The sequence below is a fragment of the Manihot esculenta genome, chromosome 9 (assembly GCF_001659605.2).
Source record: "Manihot esculenta cultivar AM560-2 chromosome 9, M.esculenta_v8, whole genome shotgun sequence".
Classification (NCBI taxonomy): Eukaryota; Viridiplantae; Streptophyta; class Magnoliopsida; order Malpighiales; family Euphorbiaceae; genus Manihot; species Manihot esculenta.
In genome coordinates this window covers 8477240-8497399 of record NC_035169.2, presented here as the reverse complement: position 1 = coordinate 8497399, position 20160 = coordinate 8477240, and the positions used below count along the sequence as shown (strand labels likewise).

The 20160-nt window shown below is 33.4% G+C and overlaps 5 protein-coding genes across 5 annotated transcripts; 1 reads left to right on the top strand and 4 right to left on the bottom strand.

The window, feature by feature from the left end:
• Positions 1-2222: 2222 nt before the first annotated feature.
• On the bottom strand, positions 2223-3447 carry LOC110623548 (secoisolariciresinol dehydrogenase). The gene is made up of 2 exons (XM_021768535.2): positions 3255-3447; positions 2223-3145 (listed from the first exon to the last, which is right to left on the bottom strand). Exons 1-2 carry the CDS (start codon positions 3272-3274, stop codon positions 2347-2349), a joined length of 819 nt encoding a protein of 272 aa, XP_021624227.1. The 5' UTR covers positions 3275-3447; the 3' UTR covers positions 2223-2346.
• LOC110623173 (secoisolariciresinol dehydrogenase) lies at positions 3426-8060 on the top strand. The gene is made up of 4 exons (XM_021768104.2): positions 3426-3538; positions 4627-4714; positions 4780-5000; positions 6651-8060. The coding sequence occupies exons 1-4, from the start codon at positions 3426-3428 to the stop codon at positions 7066-7068; spliced, it is 840 nt and encodes a 279-aa protein (XP_021623796.1). The 3' UTR covers positions 7069-8060.
• Positions 8061-8695: 635 nt separating this feature from the next.
• Positions 8696-9849, bottom strand: LOC110623583 (secoisolariciresinol dehydrogenase). Its single transcript, XM_021768578.2, has 2 exons — positions 9690-9849; positions 8696-9620 (listed from the first exon to the last, which is right to left on the bottom strand). The coding sequence occupies exons 1-2, from the start codon at positions 9725-9727 to the stop codon at positions 8819-8821; spliced, it is 840 nt and encodes a 279-aa protein (XP_021624270.1). The 5' UTR covers positions 9728-9849; the 3' UTR covers positions 8696-8818.
• A 1229-nt stretch (positions 9850-11078) lies between these two features.
• LOC110623587 (secoisolariciresinol dehydrogenase) lies at positions 11079-12204 on the bottom strand. Its single transcript, XM_021768581.2, has 2 exons — positions 12068-12204; positions 11079-11990 (listed from the first exon to the last, which is right to left on the bottom strand). The coding sequence occupies exons 1-2, from the start codon at positions 12103-12105 to the stop codon at positions 11195-11197; spliced, it is 834 nt and encodes a 277-aa protein (XP_021624273.1). The 5' UTR covers positions 12106-12204; the 3' UTR covers positions 11079-11194.
• Positions 12205-15447: 3243 nt separating this feature from the next.
• Positions 15448-16581, bottom strand: LOC110622398 (secoisolariciresinol dehydrogenase). The gene is made up of 2 exons (XM_021766889.2): positions 16472-16581; positions 15448-16394 (listed from the first exon to the last, which is right to left on the bottom strand). Exons 1-2 carry the CDS (start codon positions 16507-16509, stop codon positions 15599-15601), a joined length of 834 nt encoding a protein of 277 aa, XP_021622581.1. The 5' UTR covers positions 16510-16581; the 3' UTR covers positions 15448-15598.
• Between the last annotated feature and the right edge of the window lie 3579 nt (positions 16582-20160).

The following is a 20160-nucleotide window of genomic DNA, read 5'->3' as shown; positions in this document are numbered from 1 at the left end:
CAACAAGAGCATTTGATGAGGGCTCTAGTATAGGGTTTGTATGTTTACAGTTATGATGCATGCACAGGTCAAGCTTGGTGTATAAAAAGTTTAAAGTTTTTATGAATGTATGATCATGTATGGGATTTTATCAGGTACACAGGATATATAGTAGGCTTGCTATGGGTCCCAACGACCTTAAGTCGATCTGGATCCTAGCGCCGGTAGCGGTCCGGTTTTCGGGTCGTTACAAAGAACTCCGGCAATGAATCTGCTAATGAATACACTGGCCAAGTCTATGAAGTTCTTGATGCTCCCTGACTCCAAGCTATTAAACCATGCCCGAGATGGTCCTGTTAAGGTGGTAGGGAAGACCTTACACATCTGGGCATTCAAATGAGTCTGCAATTCCATGAATGTCTTTAGTTCAATACATACTCTCGAGGGTTTCCTGTCTCGTCATAGGCTACCATAGTTGGCATCATGAACTTCTTTAGTATGGTTTCATGTTGAACCCGTTTCATAAACAACAATGAGGTTGGCAATAGGGGACTGTTGTTGTCTCGTGCTCCCAGTTTTGTCAGTAGTTGCTCTTTCAATCTTTCTAGCTTCTGGTCTACGTCCCGTCGTTCCTTTCAGGCCTCTTCTCCAGGCGGTAGTTTATTTCTAACTCTTCATTCTTCGATCTTTCTACTGGTTTAGAAGAGTAGCTCTCAGCCTTATCATTCTCGATAAGCTCCCTCACTATCATGCCTCTAGCTCGAGCTATCGGCTCGTTTCTCGGACTGGCTTTTCCGTCTCCATCGTCTGTCCTCCTACTGCTCTATTGAGGTATTTGATAGTTTAATGTGGGTTGGGCCTCTTTGTTGAGTCTCTCGGCTGCAGGTGGTATGCTCAATAGGGCACTGAGCCCTCTCTGCTATAATATATGGCCTAGCAAGTAGGCAATATTCTGTAACTGGAGAGCCATGCTTTCAAGTTCTTGTTCAGGTAGTGTAGTTTGGGGCATGGTCCCGGCTAAGCTTGGTGAAGGGCTAAACAATATGGGTGACTAATTTATTGGGTGGTTGGGCTAGAGAATGAGAACTGTGGACCTTCCTAAGTTGAGTTCAAGTAGTTTGGAGTGTTTTCGGTATAGTTTTCGCCGTGACTGGCCATGTGGATCTTAGTGGGTGAAATGAGGATGAGAACTCCGGTGATGAAAAGATCTCCTTCGTTTTCCAGAGATGCTGGCAATTGATGTTTGAGATGCAGTAAGGGGTTAGCCTCAGAGTATATTTTGGTAAGCTTAGTTTGTCCTTCCCCCTTTGTTTCCTTTTATTTCTTTTCTCTTTTGTCCTTTAGTGACGTGTAACCACCGTCCTACATTCGTATCCTCCTGTCATAGTCACGCTAGTCGTACGTACGAATGTACTGCATCCTTTCTTATCATCAGGTGGCCATTTAATTCCATCCGATGCAACTTGGACACGATCCCGAGTATCACGAGATTTGTTGTTTTATGGGCTAACAGATATCTAAGGCCAGGTTCCCACGTGCAGGTCGGCGCCCTACTCGGTTCATCAAAGCAAGTTCAGGGCTTGTACAAGGAGTATGCCCATGTATTGGACCATAATAGAACTACGACTCAACCTTTTTAGTGCGAGCTTAGCCACAACCTGAGCATCTAGAGCCCAGTTATTATAAGATTTTATCATATTGCACTGTTTTTGATACATTTCCAATCTATTCTTCTTCATCTAATATAAATTTTAGGTAGAATATATTTGTGATAAATGAGATTTTTATACTATGTTTATAGGTTTTTGTTGGTGAGCATTTGGAAGAAGCCTGTAGATTTGGTATATATTTTTTTTTAATTTGTGGAGTTGGGAGTGTATTGCAATTTGTTAGCTGAATAAATCCAATAGATATAGCGAGTCTTAAACTGTTATTTTTAACTCATGATTATTTTTAAATTATATAAAATAATAATTTTTTGTCGCTATTTTAAATATATTTATGCGACAATGTTTTTAAAAAATAGAAAATCAAATACTATATAAAAAAAACGAATAACGTTGAAATTTACTAATTAAATTATTAAAAAATTTGCCGATAAAGTAAATTATTGATTCTGATTAAAAAAAAAGTAAATTATTGATTATCATAAATATTAATCATTAAATTATTAACTATTTATCCCTGAAATATGTAATTAATTTTTTTTAGTGAGAATTAACAACTCATTTTATATATAAAAATGAAGAAAACAATCCAAGCATTAAATAAATTAACAATGGATGATTTTACATGAAAAATAAAACAAATATAAAATATTTAATTTCAGAAGAGAATGATTTTTCACAAACAAATTAATTTGGAGACTCAAGAAAAAATACTTTTCAATGCCATTCCAAAGGAAGGGTTGGTAAGACTATAGCCTCCATCAATCACCAAATTGATCCCACTCACATACTTAGCCTCATCGCTGGCCAAGAACAAGGCTGCCTGAGCAATATCTTCAGGTTCCAAAACAGCATCTTTCAAAATCCCAGTTGACGAGATCAACTCTTCAGCCTCCTTCTTCACCATGTTCAAAGCATTAGTAGTCATGGGAGTTGCAACTCCAAATGGCGAAATACTATTAACCCTAATCCCATATTGTCCCAACTCCACGCACAAGTTCTTAGCAAGCCCCACAACTGCATGCTTTGATGCTGTATAAGCATGCAACGATGCATCTACGCAACACACTGAAGCTAGACTTGAAGTGAATAATATGCAGCCTTTTTTGGCTGGAATCATTACTCTAGCTGCATGTTTGGCTCCCAAGAAAGCACCAAACAAATTCACATCTAACAATTTCTTGAAACTTTCATTAGTAGAAGCCAAGATTCCAGGTTCTCCGTTACCTCCAATTCCAGCATTGTTGAACATTATATCAAGCTTCCCGTACCTGGAGATAGCTGTATCTACAGCGTTTTTGATATCTGATTCACAAGTTATATCACAAAGGACGTAAGAGATAGTTTCTGGGGAGTTGAATTCTTGGCAGAAGGATTGTCCTTGATCTTCTCGGCGAACTGTAATAAGTACCTTGGCTCCATGTTGGAGAAATAGCCTCGCAGTGGACTTTCCAATCCCACTGGCTCCACCAGTTATCAATGCTACCTTTCCTTGTAGCCTGCAAAATAAAGAAGTATCAATAATTTTCTTTACAACTTATGTTTTGAAAATAACCAGTGGTTTTTAGTCTTGAAAATTAAAAAAACTCAAACGGAAATTGAAATTACCTTCTAGTGCTGGAAGTCATCTTCAATTGCTGAGGGGTAGACAATGAATGTAAAGAAGATGGGAGATAAATCTAATAAAGAGATTATTGTATGCTAGTGAATTCTGCTTCCTTGCAGAATTGGGCTTTTATAGGCAAAGGGTATACGCAACATGACTGCCTAATCTCGAAGATGCCGTCGAAGCTGCAGTTTCATATTAATAAACCTCTACGACGAATTGCATATTTTTGTAAAGACGACGGACAAATCTTCGTCAAAGTCCATCGCGGTTGCCGCTCTCGCAGGTAACATTTATATTCTTTGGTTTCTCTACCGAGTTTTTGTTTGATTTTTCTGCATCCTTTAGAGCAAGACTTAGGCTATTTTAATTTCTTTCTTTTTTTCTTTATTAAAATAAATATTTCATTATTAAATTATATTAAAATTATCTTTAAAAATTGAAATACATTTTATAGACAAAAAGAGCCTAATTTGGACTCACACGTTTTTCAAAGAAGACGAGAGATAGTTATTTTTTTTTTGAAATAGAAATTGAAAATTAGAGGAGTAAAATTTGAAATTTTTTAAATTTATTTTATGAGTGCATCTGATTTTTGTTTGATAAAAATAAAATCCATGACTAAATGGAGTGATACTATTTTTTTTAATAACAACAGCAAAAATACTCTCCTCTTTAATAAATTAATATGATATTATAATAATATACTAAACACTTTAAGTGATCCAACCTATGGGTAAATGTTATATACTTATCGTACATGTTCAAATTAACGAATTTTTCATTTATTTTTCTCTACAATAACTCAAAAGTTTCAATTTAACTCAATTTTAAATTATATAAAAAAAAGCTTAATTAATTCCTTTATTCTTTAAGTTAAAATTCTTGATTTCATGATTTAGCAAAAAAATGTGCAAAAAGTGAGTTAAATTAAAAACGTGAGCAAAAAGTAGGGAGAGAAACCAAAGACTAAAAACGTTACATGCGAGACCCGTGTCGCGATGGACTTTGACGAAGATTTGTCAAGTCGTCTTTAGAAAAATGTGCAAGTCGTCGTAGAGATTTATTACTATGAAAACTGCAGCTTCCACTGCACCTTCGAGATTGGGCAGTCACGCTATATCCTTTGCCTATAAAAAGCCAATTCTGCGAGGAAGCAGAATTCACAAGTATACAATAATCTCTGTATTAGATTTATCTCCCATCTTCCTTTCATTCATTATCTACTACTCAGAAATTGAATATGAGTTCCAGCACTAGAAGGCAATTCAATTCTTCATTTGAGTTTTTTAATTTTCAAGACTAAAAACCACTGCTTTTTTTATTTTCAAAACATAAGTTGTAAGAAATTAATGATACTGCTCTAATTTGCAGGATAGAAGAAAAGGTAGCATTAATAACTGGTGGAGCCAGTGGGATTGGACAGTCCACTGCTAGGCTATTTCTCCAACATGGAGCCAGGGTACTTATCACAGTTCGCCGAGAAGAGCAAGTGCCAATCCTTCTGCGAAGAATTCAACTCCCCAGAAACTCTCTTATGTCCTTTGTGATATAACTTGTGAAACAGATGTCAAAATCGATGTAGATACAGCTATCTCCATGTATGGAAAACTTGATATAATGTTCAACAATGTTGGAATCGGAGGAGATGGAGAACCTGGAATCTTGGCTTGTACTAATGAAAGCTTCAAGAAATTGTTAGATGTGAATTTGTTTGGCGCTTTCTTGCGAGCCAAACATGCAGCCAGGTACTGATTCCAGCCAAAAAATGCCACATATTATTTAATTCAAGTATGATGTTCTGAGATCCAAAAAATAAGTTTTACACGAGTGTAAGTTTAGATGGAGAGAAAGACGTTCATTCTTTTTTATCCATTTTTCTTTTGTCTGCTAGTAACGTCTAACGACATTTCTGCTATAACGCCATCTGTCTTTGTCACTCAGATCCGTACGTACCGACGTGTCAGACTCTTTTCCACGTCAGGCGGTCATTTAATTTCCCCCGGCGCGCATACAAACAGGGCTACGAAGTGACTGGGCTTGCTATTCTTCCTCACGTCACATCACCGGGCTGGACTCGGCCCATGGTCGACTCAGCTGATCTCGTGTGTCTGGATCAAGACTTGAGATACTGGATGGGTCAGCTAAAGGGGACTTGAGCTTTGGGCCAACACTTTTTTTTGGGTCCGGCCTTGTTCAGGGTAGATGAGGTCTAACAGTCATCAATTGTCCTTTTACCTCCTCAACAGTTATTGCATGATTGATGAGAAGGTAAATCCTTAGAACCCATTATGACTGCGCAGTCCGAAAACGGCTCTCCTCTATAAATCCCTAGAACCCATTATGACTGCGCGGTCCGAGAACGGCTCTCCTCAAAATGTCTCTTCTTTGTCTTCACTGTTTTCAAATTCAAAATTTCAAACCCTCGCTAGACTCTTCTTCTCCTGCTGCTCTCTGTGTGCTCCATCTTTTTCCTGACGTCATGAACCTAGAGTCTAGTGTCACCTCTTTCTTTCTTGCGACCTTCTTTTCTCGGGAGTACCTGGATACCCCTCTTTTCCGTATTAGGACTTCCCATCGCAATGAGAGGATCGTTCTTCCCGATCCTCCTCCCTCTGGTCTGATTGACCCCCAGAGGGACCTTAACCTACTTTTCTTTGTCAAGCAACGTGAGTTTGGCTTGACCTTCTCTTTTTCTACGTTTTTTGTTGAGGTCTTTCGATACTTGGGGATAACTCCCCGTATGCTTGCCCCTAACTCAATTCTCTTCATGTGTTCCTTCGAGTCCATTAGCCTAAGTTGGGATTTCACCCCTATGGCCCGCTTGTTTTCTACTTTCTTTTGCCTGGTCCGGGCTAACCAGAGCTTATATTATTTTTCCCCCTGAGAAGGGTTGTTTATTTTCTTGGAGAACAAGAACTCCATATAGGGTTGGGCTGAGGGTTTTGCTGTAGTGGAGCTGAAGGAAGGCCCCAGAGTGTCGTGGCAGGTAGACATCAAGACGGCGCCAATTGATGTTATGAGATTTAAAAAATAAGGTTTACAGTATGAGTGTAAGATTAGATGGAGAGGAAGACGTTTCTCCCTTTTTATCCCTTTTGCCTCTCTACTACAGTGTCACCTGTCTCTATCACTCAGATCCGTACGTACAGACGTGTCAGACTCCCTCTCCACGCCAAGCAGCCATTTAATTCCCCTCGGCTCGCATGCGCGGGCAGAGTTGCGAAGTGATTAGGCCTACTATTCTTCCTCACGTCATATCACTGGGCTGGATTACCTCCTGTTGGACTCGACCCGCGATCGACCTGGCTGCCCCGTGTGTCTGGGTCAAGACTTGAGATACTGGATGGGTCAACTAAAGGGGTTTTATGAGTTTGGGCCAGCGCTGTTTTCTAATTATATCCGGTCTTATCCAGGGTAGATGAGGTCCAGCGGTCATCAAAGTCTAACTTCCCGTTACATGCTTTTACGGCATCAAAGCATGCAGTGGTGGGGCTTGCCAAGAACTTGTGCGTGGAGTTGGGACAATATGAGATTAGGGTTAATAGTATTTCTCCATTTGGAGTTGCAAGTCCCATGACTACTGATATTTTGAATATGGGGAAGAAGAAGACTGATGAGTTTATTTCATCAGGAGAGATTTTGAAAGGTGCTGTTTTGGAACCTGAAGGTATTGCTCAGGCAGCCTTGTATTTGGCCAGTGATGAGGCTAAGTATGTGAGTGTGATCAATCTGGTGGTTGATGGAGGCTACAGTCTCACCAACCCTTCCTTTGCAATAGCATTGGAAACATTTTCTCCGAGTCCCCACTCTTAATCATTTCGTTTATATTCTGCAAGATTCTTGTAGTACTTATTTTCAAGAAATTAATGTGTTTGTGAATTTTTTTTTTCCAAACATATATTATCTATTTCTTTGATTTATCCCGTAAAATTTATTCATTATCAGACCACTCATTTCAATATTCATTAATTTACGTCAAGATATTTAAATTTATCTAAAATTAAAAAAAATAAATGACGAAAATTTATGTTTAAAATTACCTATAATTGCAATGTTTATTTAGCACCCCTTGTCTGAGGTTGATGCCACTTGGCTTCCCATATATATTTCTTAACAAAAATTCCACTAACAATATCCAACAGATAAATCCCATCATCTCTTGCAGACCAAACACAATTTTTATGGTTGCACATCTGCACTAGCTTACGCCCTACCCAAAATACTTTAAAAATGCCACCATACTGGTGGTGATTCCAACTGAAGTCGCACCAGAATTTTGTGGTTCCCCAAATGTTCAGACAAAAATGGAACTCAAATTCTGCAGATGATGATAATTCATGGTTACCCAGATTGTCGTCGCCAGACCAGCAATGAAGACTTAGATTTCTGTTGTCGGACAAGTGGTTTGAAATGTGGACAAGGTATCCTTCGGTGAAACAATAACCAAGACAAGAGTAATTATAATTCACAGACAATATCAGTGAAGGTAAGAACACCAGATAACTTGTAAGAGCTCTCATTGTTTTTGTGCAGATGGGTGATTTGATTTTTAGGCTTATATACTGCTCAAATGATCAGCCATGAAAACCCGCAGTCATTTAGAATGAATGAGAGGAAATGTAAGTAGAAGGTGTTTTAAATCTTTGACATGCTTCTTGCATTAGGAAGTAACAAAATTTGCCGAGTATTTTAACCGTTTTTTAGGCTTCTATTTATTAACAGAAATTTGATATAGAAAAGTTGACATTTTTCTCCAAATATCATCAATAAATATTGATATCATGTGATCCAGAAAATAGGATTTAAAATATATATATAAGTTTGGTCGGAAAAATCACGTTTCTTCCCTTTTATCCTTATTCTTTTTGTCTGCCAGTGAAGTCTAATCGTCTCTTTACTACAGTGCCACTTATTTTTCTGTCACTCAGACTCGTACGTACAGACGCGTCAGAGTACCCTCCACGCCAAGCGGGCTGCAAACCACCTGTCTCTATGTCACTCGGACCCGTATGTATGGATGCGTCAGAGCACCCTCCACGCCAAGCGGCCATTTAATTCTCCCGGCGCGCGTGCTGTTAAGGCTGCGAAATGGCTGGGTCAGCTATTCTCTCTCACGTCATATCGCCGCCATACGGGTTATCTTCTGTTGGGCCCGCGCTTATGAGTCAACCGGCCTGCCCATGTGTTTGGATTAGAACTTACTGCAGTGGGTCGATTTGCTTGAGAATGGCCCGATAGATTTTGGATTTATCTTTTTCTTTAGAGCCCGACCTTATCTCAAGGTGTAGAAAGTCCGGCAATTATCAAATATTATTGGTAATTTATTATTTAGTCCCTTAATTTAATGAAACATATAAATAAACATGTGAAATTGAGTACTACACCATGCGTTAATTTTTTATTTTAATCCTTGAATTCTAGTTTCAATTTAACCCAAACATAAACATGCTAAATTTGTTTATTCCAGGTAGAAAATATTCTTATTTCAGATGCGTACAATTAAGGAACAAGCATATATAATCGCCCAAATATAACATGAGAGTTGACCAAACATTACAGTGACTCAAGAGAAGAGGCTTTTCATTGCCACAGCAAACGAAGGATTGGTAAGGCTAAATCCTCCATCAACCAACAGATTCATCCCACTCACGTACTTGGACTCATCACTTGCTAAATACAAAGCTGCATATGCTATATCTTCTCCGTCCAACACAACCCCTTTCAAGTTAGCTGCACAAGACACAGCTTCTTGGATCTTCTCCTTCTCCATTACAATGAGGCCCATAGATTTCCTCATCATTGGGGTCACTACTACAAATGGAGAAACAACGTTGACTCTTATACCATATTGGCCCAATTCCACACACAGGTTCTTGGCCAAGCCAACCACTGCATGTTTTGATGCCACATATGGATGGGGACCTCCTGCGCAAGTCACTGAAAGAGCACTTGAAGTAAAGAGAATACAGCCTTTCTTGGCTGGGATCATGACCCTGGCAGCGTGTTTGGCTGCCAAGAAAGCACCAAATACATTGACATCGAATACCCTTTTGAAATCTTCATTTTCTGTGGCTAAAATCATTGGAGGTGAGTTGCCTGAAACTGCAGCGTTGCTGAACATAATATCGAGCTTTCCATACTTGGAGATAGCCAAATCCACTGCCTTTTGGACATCGGAATCACATGTTACATCACAATGGATATAGGAAATAACTTCTGAGCCAATTTCTTTGCAAAGAGAAAGGCCAAGCTCATCTTGGACATCAGCGATGACGACTTTGGCTCCTTGTTTGACAAACAGCCTAGCACTGGACTCTCCTATTCCACTGGCTCCGCCTGTTATCAAAGCCACCTTACCTTCTAGCCTGCAGACAAAAATCGAACTTTACATTTGCCAATCATAAAGAACAAATTCTACAGGTTAGTTTAGTTACCTGTTGGTGGCGGAGATTTGAGAAGAATTTGTGCTCATCTTGATCCTGTTGAGCTAAGATCATTCAATATTGATCTTGCATGCAGAAATATTATATTTTCTTACATAATTGTGAGAAGTAGGAGAATACTTATTATCAATTTTTTAATTTGGTATTGAGAATTCAATCTAGCATTTATTTGTTGAAGATAAAGAGAACTTCTTTTTTCTTAAAAAAATGTTTTTATATTAATTATTTGACCATAACAGTTTACCAAAAAAAATTTTAATCTTAAATTAATCGAAACCGGTTGTCTACTTATTTTTCGCTTTACCAACTCCCATTACAATATATTATCATTGCCGTATAAGATGTCTCATTTTCTATTTTAAAATTTTGAAGAAGTCAAATTCAATTGTTTTTAAGAATTTCAACGTATTGATTTGCGTTTCGATTTGAGTTTTTTAAAATTTTGATTTTATTTTAAATAATAAAATGTAATTTTATATTAAAAAAAAAATGTGCAATCACGTGAATAAGGAATCTTTTGGAAACTATTTCTCCAACCTAGAAAAGATTCCACAATGAATAAAAGACAAAACGGACCGAAAAAGAATAGGTTTTATCTTACCTATAAAATTGATATTAACGACAAAGGGGATTTGCCTAGTTGTATTATAAAATTAATTAATCGTTCTAAGTTTTTCATTTGTATTTTTATTAAAAGAAAATAAATTATTATTTAATTTGGAAAATTTGAAAACCTAATAAATCAATCATTATATTTTATAATTAAATTAATTAATTTTATTATATTTGATACGTAATGCTTTAATTTTAAAAGCATTAATTTTAAAATTTAAAGTATGAGTGTGAATTTAAATGGAGAGAAAAACATTTTTCTTATTTTTTTTATTTTTTTTATTTACTAGTAATGTTTAATGGCGTTTTTACTATAGTATCACTTATTTCTATTTCTCAAGTTACGTACAGATGTTTCAATTCCTTTCCACGCAAAACAGCCATTTAATTTTTCGGCGGGCCTGTGGACAGAACTCCAAAGTAATTGGACTTGTTGCTTTCCTTCACGTCACATCACTGGGCTGGATCATTATCAATTGGTCTTGAACTTACGATCGATCCGACCTGCTCTACGTATCTGGTCCGAGTTTTGAAACGTTGGACCGGTCAATTGAAGGAAGACTTCATGAGTTTTGGGCCAGCATTATTCTCTTGGACCCGCTCTTACCCGGTATAAATGAGACTCGGCGGTCATCATTGTTATTGAGGTAAAAAATATTTGAAATTCTAGAAATTCTACAATAAACTCAAAACATAAACATCCTATTATCAGTATTTTCAATAGAGTAGACATAATTATTATATCTTGAATTTACATACACACACAGATCAGAAGCAAATATTTTCAGCAGGAAAATTCGTAATCATATCAGTAAACAACATTCAATTGAAACAAAAGGGGACACCAACTTATTACTTAAGAAGAGATCAAAATGGTGAAAATCTCAAGAGATTAAGCCTTTCATTGCCAGAGCAAAAGATGGATTGGTAAGACTAAAACCTCCATCAACCACTAAATTGATCCCACTCACATACTTGGACGCATTACTTCCCAAATAAACAGCTGCCTCTGCTACATCTTCCCCTTCAAGCACTGCCTTTTTCAAGTTAGCCGCCGCACAAATCACATCCTCCATCTCATTCACCGGCATGCTCAAAGTCTTCCTCGCCTGCGGAGTTATAACCACATATGGAGAAATTGAGTTCACTCTTATCCCATATTGGCCCAGCTCCACGCACAAGTTCTTGGCCAAACCAACCAGGGCATGTTTTGATGCCACATATGGATGAGGAGCCTGTGGGCAATTAACTGAGACCATACTTGCAGTAAAAATAATACAGCCTTTCTTGGCTGGAACCATGACCCTGGCTGCATGTTTGGCTGCCAAGAAAGCTCCATACACGTTCACATCAAAAACCCTTTTGAAATCTTCATTTTCTGTTGATAAAATGCTAAGCTCCGGCTTTCCGGCAATTCCAGCATTGCTGAACATGATATCAAGCTTTCCATATCTGGTTATGGCTAAATCCACTGCGTTTTGGACATCAGAATCACATGTGACGTCACAGTGGATGTAAGAGATTGTTTGTTCAGATCCAAGTTGTCTGCAAAGAGAGTTACCCAACTCATCTTGGATATCGGCGATCACAACTTTGGCTTCTTGTTTAACAAATACCTTTGCACAGCACTCGCCGATTCCACTGGCTCCACCAGTTATTATAGCCACCAGACCTTGTAGCCTGCGAGAATTAATAAAAATGATAAATTAAATCCATGAAAACTCTTTTTATTTCTGCTGTTTACTGCTATTTGTTACCTCTTGGTGTTGGAGGTTTGGGAAGAATCTGTGCTCATCTTGATTTTCTCCAATGGAGAGATTAGCAACAAGGGAGAAGAGAATCATATAACATATATTTATGATTATTGCTAGTCCGGCCTTTCGAGGTATTAAATCTTAAAAAATAACAGATCAGAGTTTGAGGAGGAGTATATATTTTTTATTTATAGATTGAATTTATTATTTGTGCTTTTATTTAGATTGATGTTTGCATTTTTTTTGAATTTGTTTAGATAATCATAATTGAAATGAGAAAATTGAAAATATTCATTTAGTCTAATGCATTCTTTAAAAATTTTTATAATAAATACAAAATTATAATCGATTTTAATTCTGATATTTATTATCGATAAGAATTAAAACATAATAAAATTTTAATTTATATGATTTTTTAAAAATTTTTTATTTAATTATATTGAAAGGTCTAATAAATTAAAATTTTCTATCAAGTTAGATCAAGTAAAAGAATCATTTATGATGAAAAAGATAGAAAAAAAATGGAGAAAAAAAAATAATAGAGAAAGAGAGACTATGGAGAGGGTGAGTGAGAGAGTGAGGAAAAATAATTTATATGAATATTTTGAAATTAAGATATTCATCAGGATAAATTATTTTTAAAAATCTCATAATAATAAATTCAGATATTTAAGTTAGAAGATCTAATTTCATTTTAAATAATATTTTTAATTTTAATTATTTAAAAAAAATTATTTAGATGTATGCTAAAAATAAAATTTTTAAATTAATATTTAAATTTAATTAGAACAATTGAAAAAAATTACTTTATAATAGTAAATATAGTGTATAAAAATAAATTAAATAATAAGTAAATAATTTATTAAATATATATTTAAAAATTTAAGTAAAATACTTGAAATTAAAATTTTAAAAATTAGAAATAAATTTTTTGGATTGTAAAAAATTAAAGATGGAGAGGAATATATGGATGAGGGTAATTGCTATAAAAATAATATTGAAAATTAGAAATTTTATTTATGAGAGAATTATTATGAAATTTTTAAAAATTTATTAGTTGTTTTTATATTAAAATCACTCTATTAAAATATTTTTATATTTTATAAAATTAAATTATTTAGTTTATTTTTTAAAAAAATAATTAGTTAATTTATTTTAATTCTACCTAAATGGAGTAAATAGTATAAATATATGAAATTATAGAGAGTGAATAATAAATTATATAGATTAAGTAATATAAATTTAAGATAGATTAATAAATTTTTTAATATAAAAATTAAAGAATTTAATTTTATAAAATATAAAAACTTTTTAATTAGGTAATTTTTAAATAAAAATAAATTAATAATTTTTTAAAAAATTAAGGAACTCAATAGTAATTTTTTTGAGTTAAAAGAAAATTACTTAAATCTCCTTAGATAATTTAAAAAATTTCATAGGGCCATGGCCCATACATAGATCCATCCATGGCATACTCTTAGGCCATGGGCCCATACATAGATCCATCCATGGAATCCAACACTTTTTAAAATCTAATAATTTCATCTCTAAAATTTAATTCCATTAAAATTTTAAATTTTAAATTTTTTCACCAAAAATTTCTACTTAAATTAATAAATTATAAAAAAAAATATTAAAAATACTCTTATCAATAATAAAATAAAAAATCATTATTTAATCTCTAGAAAAATTTTAATTTTACCTTTATATCGCCACACGTAAAGGACATGGGGACATAAAAAAAAATTCTATTAATTTGTTTCGATCTAAAATAATAAAATAAGATTTGATTCGAAATTTCATAAATATTTCATTTTATTTATAATCTATACAAAAGGGAGATCATATGAAAAATATAATTGATTTTTTCATTTTCTTGAATGACTTACTAAAAAATTGAAGGTATTGATCCAATTAATAAAAACTATGTTTCGTAATTTCATAATTCAAATTTTCAATTTCTATAAAAATAAATTTTTAATTAATTTTTAAGTTTTTTTTTAAAAATAGATAAAACAATTGTTTTAAAAATAGTATTAAATTTTAATTACTTAACATGACATATTTGTTTTAAATATCTGTATGATTTCAGAAAATAATTAATATTTAGATGTACAAAATATTTTTTTGTTATTTAATTTTAATTAAAAAATAAAATAGATTAACAAAATTATATAAAAGTGTTAAAAAAAAATTTAAACGGAGAAAATGACTTAATTTTTTATTTAGTGATGAATATATTTTTTATTAACTAATTATTTTAAATACTCTAAATATTAAAAAGTATATAAATATTCTGCTAAAAAATATTATGCGCCAAACAAATAAAGTTTTAACTATAAATATTGATTCCAGTTGAGATAAACTAAATAAAAAAAAAATCAGTTAGGATTACATAAATCAACAATATTCTGATCAAACTGGAAAATTTGACTGAATCGAATTAATTTAAAAATTCGATTTAATTTTTTATTCATTTCGATTCGATTTTTAATTTTAAAAATTTTAGTTATTTTGATTCGATTTGATTCGATTTTAATCAGAAAAAATTAAAAAAATCAAACCAATCGATTAGTGATAATAATATATTATTTTTAATAATATAAAAAATTATATCATATTAAAATTAAAATATTCTAATTAAATTTTAAAATACTAAAAATAAAATATAAAAAATAAAAAATTTATTAAAAATTCAAATCGATCAAATTGAATCGAATCAGACCGAATCATATCGATTTAATTCAATTTGATTTCTTATTAAAATCAGTTCGGCTCGATTTTTATAAATACTAAAACTTCAATTTTTAATTTATTCAGTTCGATTTAAAATTGAATCAATCGAATGAGCACCTAGAATTACCCATAAATCTTTGCCACTTCATGTGTTGTTAATACCAACGAGATCATTTGCAGATGGAGAGACTATATATATGCAACGAGTACTAGACTTCTAATCATCGATAGTAATTAGAAGTGTTGCTTAAAGAGTTGGCTTCAATGCTGACAAAGGAAAATAGAAGAAGTAAAGGAAGAAGGGGAAACAGGTATTGCAAGGTTGATTCTTGGATTCTTTCACTTATTTCATTAACTATTTTTTTATTTGTTGTTTTAGGAATTTTTTATATATATAAATAAGCAATCTGATTTCAATGTTTTATAAAATATCTTCTTTCATGATTTGATTTGGGTATTTCTAAAATTTTATTTATTTTTATAAATATTTTAATCGAAAAAATACAATTTTAACACAAATTAAATCATAAACTCAAAAATTATAAAATTATAAAATCACAACTGTATTATTTTTAATTTTTTCCAATAATTTATTGAGGATTTAACTAAATATATAAACCTCTTGAATCTACATATATAGATGGAGATTAAGCAAATATTTTCCTCAAATATTATTTAATAGAAAAACTTTTCCAACAGGAGAAAAAATGGCAGGATCATGATCAATAAATCACATCCACAAACAAAACAGAATACCAACTTATTTTTTAAATCGAAGGGATCAAAACGAAGAACACTTCAAGAGATTAAGCCTTTCATTGCAAAAGCAAAAGATGGATTTGTAAGACTAAAACCTCCATCAATCACTAGATTTATCCCACTCACATACTTGGACTCATCACTTCCCAAATAAACAGCTGCCTCTGCTACATCTTCTCCTTCAAATACTGACTCTTTCAAGTTAGCCGTTGCAGAAATCATATCCTCCAACTCCTTCACCGTCATGTTCATAGTTTTTCTCACCAATGGAGTTATAACCATATGTGGAGAAATAGAGTTCACTCTTATCCCACATTGGCCCAGCTCGACACACAAGTTCTTGGCCAAACCAACCAGGGCATGTTTTGATGCCACGTATGGATGAGGAGCCTGTGTGCAAGTAACTGTGGCTGAACTTGCAGTGAAGATAATACAGCCTTTCTTGGCAGGAATCATGACCCTAGCTGCATGTTTGGCTGCCAAGAAAGCTCCATAAACGTTCACATCAAAAACCCTTTTGATATCGTCATATTCTGTGGATAAAATGCTAGACTCCATCTTCCCTGAAATCCCAGCATTGCTGAACATAATATCGAGCTTTCCATATCTGGAGACGGCTAAATCCACTGCGTTTTGGACATCAGAATCACATGACACGTCACAATGGATGTAAGAGATTGTTTCTTCAGTTCCAAGTTGTCTGCAAAGAGAGTGGCCCAGCTCATCTTGAACGTCTGCAATCACAACTTTGGCTCCTTGTTTAACAAACACCTTTGCACAGCACTCGCCTATTCCACTGGCTCCACCAGTTATTATAGCCACCAAACCTTCTAGCCTGCAAGAATTAAAAAAAATTTTATATTAAATTCATGAAAACTCTTTCTATTTCTGCTGTTTACTGCTATTTGTTACCTCTTGGTGTTGGAGGTTTGGAAAGAATCTGTGCTCATCTCGATTTTCTCATATGCAGAGATTAGCAATAGGGAGTAGAGAATTATATATAAAAATTTACGATTGGTAAGCTAAATAGCCTAGTATGTTTGAAAAGTAGTCTTTTGAAAAAATTTGAAATAAATAGTCAATAGCCCACTATTTTTGAAAAACAAAAAAGGTTATTACCCACCATTTTTGAAAATTAGGTTTTTGGAAGACTTTGCATATCAATCAAATGGTAGTTTCAAATCCAATCACGTAGATCAGGAATAGCATTATAAAATGGGTTGAAAACTTAATAAAAGAATATTTAGATTTCGTTAGAAATTATTAATCTTTCTAACTAATCATCATTGGCTGAGACAGATATGTTAAAAATTAAAAAATATTATTAAAATTTTTAAAAATTAAAAAATTACTTTTTAAAAAATAAATAAAATATAAAATTAACTCCTAAATAATGTAATTTTCATATCAAATTTTGTGATAAACCTACAGTATTTTTCATATTTTTGAAAATTGTCTTAAAAAATTTTTTTCGAAAAGTTACGAAAGTAAAAATTAAATCCAATATAAATTTAGCATAAAATTTAAAATAAATTATTATATGTCAAAATTCTAAGATTTAAAACTTGGAAACATTTATTTTGGTTACAATAAAATGACAATATAAAATTTCTCAGAGCATTTGTATTCTTCATTTTCTTATTTTACGGGATTATATATTTTATTCTTCAATATTGAACTAGTTTGTATTATTGGAATGTTCTAACTCAAGTTTTCTTCAATTTTGTGCTAACTGAATGTTTTTGCTTCAATTTGAGTGTTTTGGGAGAATTTTGAAGAATTAAATTGAATTACTGCTATTTTTATTTATCATTTAAAGTTTTTGTATAATATAAATTATAATAAAATAATTCTTCATTTGATTGAATTAATTTTTTCTAATTGCTAAAATTTCAATAATTCACTCCGTACTCACTCCCCAAATAGATTAATTAGTTAAGAGAGAAGAAAATGATGAAATAACTTTTAGTAAATTATAAAAATAATTATTTTATTTGATAAATAGATAAGGGTCTCTTTAATTTTTCAAAAGATATATATATTGCTGTTATTTTGCGTTTTGATTTAAATTATATATATAAATTTTTTCATTTTGTTGAATATTTTGCAATGACAATGATAATTGAAATGAGAAAAACTAGGAGGGAGAGAGGCAAAATGGAGAAATAAAATTAATAGAGAGAGAGAGACTAGGAGTGGATGAGAAAGAGAGGAAAATTAATTCAGTAGAAATATTTTAAATATTATTTTATTTGTTACTAAGGATAATTTATATTTAATTTAAATGAAAAATTAATCTGTTAATGAAAGTAAATATTAATCTGTGAACAAAACTTTTAAGATTCTTTTATGTGCGTCTAATCAGGGAAGACAAGTTTATTTGACATTTTAGTTATTCATTCTGATAATATGGTCGTTAGCTATGCTTCTCTTGGTGAGTGGAAGCTAAAAGTTACATATATTTCTAAAAATCAAGAATTTCATGCGGAGACTCTTGCAAGGTATCTTGATAAATCTTGAGAAAAAATCAGTTGATGTTGATGCTTGTTGCCTTTACTGCACATAAGTGTAGATCATGTTTTTATCAACTGCCCTCATGCTCAATGATGTTATCGATCTTGGGTTTGCAACCAGAAGCACATGTATATAAATTTTGTTTCCTCTCCATCTACTTCTTCTCCTGCGGTTCAGTCTTCCATAATTTTCTCATTTATTTCTTCTATTCCAAACGTTTCCAATCAAATTACTATCAAGTTTACCTCTGTAAATTATGTTGTTTAGAAAATATAAATCCTGTCATTTTTGGGTGGGTATAATCTTGAGAAACACATCGACAAAACCTATACTCCACCTCTTGCTTTGTTATCGAACTCACATGAACTGAATCCAGATCATATAATTTGGTTTCGTGAGGATCAAATTGTTCTTAGTTGATTACTTTCTTTTCTTTCCGAAAGTGTGATAAATAATGTAGTTGGAGTTTCGACAGCGTTGGGTGTTTGATCAAGCTTGAATCAACTTATTATGCTGGTTCGGCCACCCAAATTTGGCATCTCAAAAGTGTTGTGCATCACCTTGAACAGAATGACGAGACAGTTGAGGTGTATATGGCGCGAGCAAAGGTTCTTTCAAATCAATTACAATAACTTCAAAATCCTATTTCTGAAAATGACTTGGTTGGGGCAATACTTGATGGTTTACATTTGAATTATCGGCCATTTGTGAGGTCGATTGAGGCAATGTTACAGCCTGTGTCTTTTAAGGATCTGCTCGGACTACTTCTATTAGAGGAGAAACAACTGATGAAGCTTGAAATAAGCAATCTCGTTGCCATCTATTGCTTTATTGGTCTTCGTGATCAATCGCGCAGCTCTCCCTCCTCTTGCACCCATAGAGGAGGTCATCGAGGAGGACGGTATTCACCTAGAGGGAGATCGCATGGGTCTCCAGCTTTGAATACTTTTAATACTAGCCAATTTGTTAGCTTTCTGACCTGTTACAATTGCAATAGAACTAGACATATCTCCAGACAGTGTCCTAGTTAACGTTGACATCTAACCAATTCCCAAGCTCACCATATCAACTCTCAATCTGATAATTCTTCCTAGCCTTGAATAGTGGACACAGGCGTTACGCACCACCTTACTGGGTCTCTCAATAATCTCTCTCTTGAGTCTGAGTATCATGGCCTAGACGAAGTCATAGTTAGTAATGGTAAAACAATTCCTATCTCTCATACTGGTGGCTATACTTTTTCGTTTGGTTCCAATTTTCGATTAAATAATATTTTATTTTCTAAGCATTCTCCTTATAGTTTATTATCTGTTCGCAATTTTTCTTGTGATAATAAGGTTTCACTTGAATTTTTCTTTGAATATTTTCTTGTTAAGGTATCCGCACGAGGAAAGTTCTTCATAGAGGTCTGGTTGATCGCGGTCTCTATAAATTGCTGGTGTTGTGTTTTCTGCTTCCGTGTACCATGTTTCTTTTTGCTCGTGGCATTCACGGCTTGGGCATGCTCATGATCGTGCTATGTTGTCTACTTTGCGTCACAATAATATTGTTTTTAATTCCAATAAGAAGTCATTATGTGCATCTTATACTGTTAGCAAGTCGCATAGACTTTCTTTTGCTTTGTCTTCATTTCAAGCTACTACTCCTTTAGAACTTATTTGTTCCGATATTTGGAGATTTTCTCCAGTACCTTCTCTTAATGGTAACCATTATTATATTTTATTTTATAATTATTATAGCAAATATACATGGTTATATTGTCTAAAACATAAGTCTGATATTTGTTCTACTTTTGTTCAGTTTCGTGCTCTAGTTGAGAACATGTTTTCTGTTAAAATTAAAATGTTTCGGTGTGATTGGAGAGAGAATTTTGGTCTCTGTCGAAATATTTGTCTGACAATGGCATTTCTTTACGAGTCTCCTATCTATATACTCTACAACATAATGGTTGTGCAGAGCGAAAACATCATCATATTGTTGAAACCGGACTTACTATGATGACTAGTGCATCGGTTCCCCTGTCATATTGGGATTTTGCTTTCGAGTCTGCTGTCTATTCGCTAAATGGTATTGTTACACCAATGTTG

What these genes read in the sequence shown, in the direction of transcription:
- LOC110623548 (XM_021768535.2), bottom strand. Translation starts at nt 3,274, where the DNA reads ATGACTTCCAGCACTAGAAG. An exon ending in ATGACTTCCAGCACTAGAAG is followed by an intron (nt 3,146 to 3,254) that starts GTAATTTCAATT and finishes TTTATTTTGCAG; the next exon opens with GCTACAAGGAAAGGTAGCAT.
- LOC110623587 (XM_021768581.2), bottom strand. Translation starts at nt 12,105, where the DNA reads ATGAGCACAGATTCTTCCCAAACCTCCAACACCAAGAG. An exon ending in CAAACCTCCAACACCAAGAG is followed by an intron (nt 11,991 to 12,067) that starts GTAACAAATAGC and finishes TAATTCTCGCAG; the next exon opens with GCTACAAGGTCTGGTGGCTA.
- LOC110623583 (XM_021768578.2), bottom strand. Translation starts at nt 9,727, where the DNA reads ATGAGCACAAATTCTTCTCAAATCTCCGCCACCAACAG. An exon ending in CAAATCTCCGCCACCAACAG is followed by an intron (nt 9,621 to 9,689) that starts GTAACTAAACTA and finishes TTTTGTCTGCAG; the next exon opens with GCTAGAAGGTAAGGTGGCTT.
- LOC110623173 (XM_021768104.2), top strand. Translation starts at nt 3,426, where the DNA reads ATGCCGTCGAAGCTGCAGTTTCATATTAATAAACCTCTACGACGAATT. An exon ending in TTCTCCAACATGGAGCCAGG is followed by an intron (nt 4,715 to 4,779) that starts GTACTTATCACA and finishes TCAACTCCCCAG; the next exon opens with AAACTCTCTTATGTCCTTTG. An exon ending in CGAGCCAAACATGCAGCCAG is followed by an intron (nt 5,001 to 6,650) that starts GTACTGATTCCA and finishes TGTTTTCTAATT; the next exon opens with ATATCCGGTCTTATCCAGGG.
- LOC110622398 (XM_021766889.2), bottom strand. Translation starts at nt 16,509, where the DNA reads ATGAGCACAGATTCTTTCCAAACCTCCAACACCAAGAG. An exon ending in CAAACCTCCAACACCAAGAG is followed by an intron (nt 16,395 to 16,471) that starts GTAACAAATAGC and finishes TAATTCTTGCAG; the next exon opens with GCTAGAAGGTTTGGTGGCTA.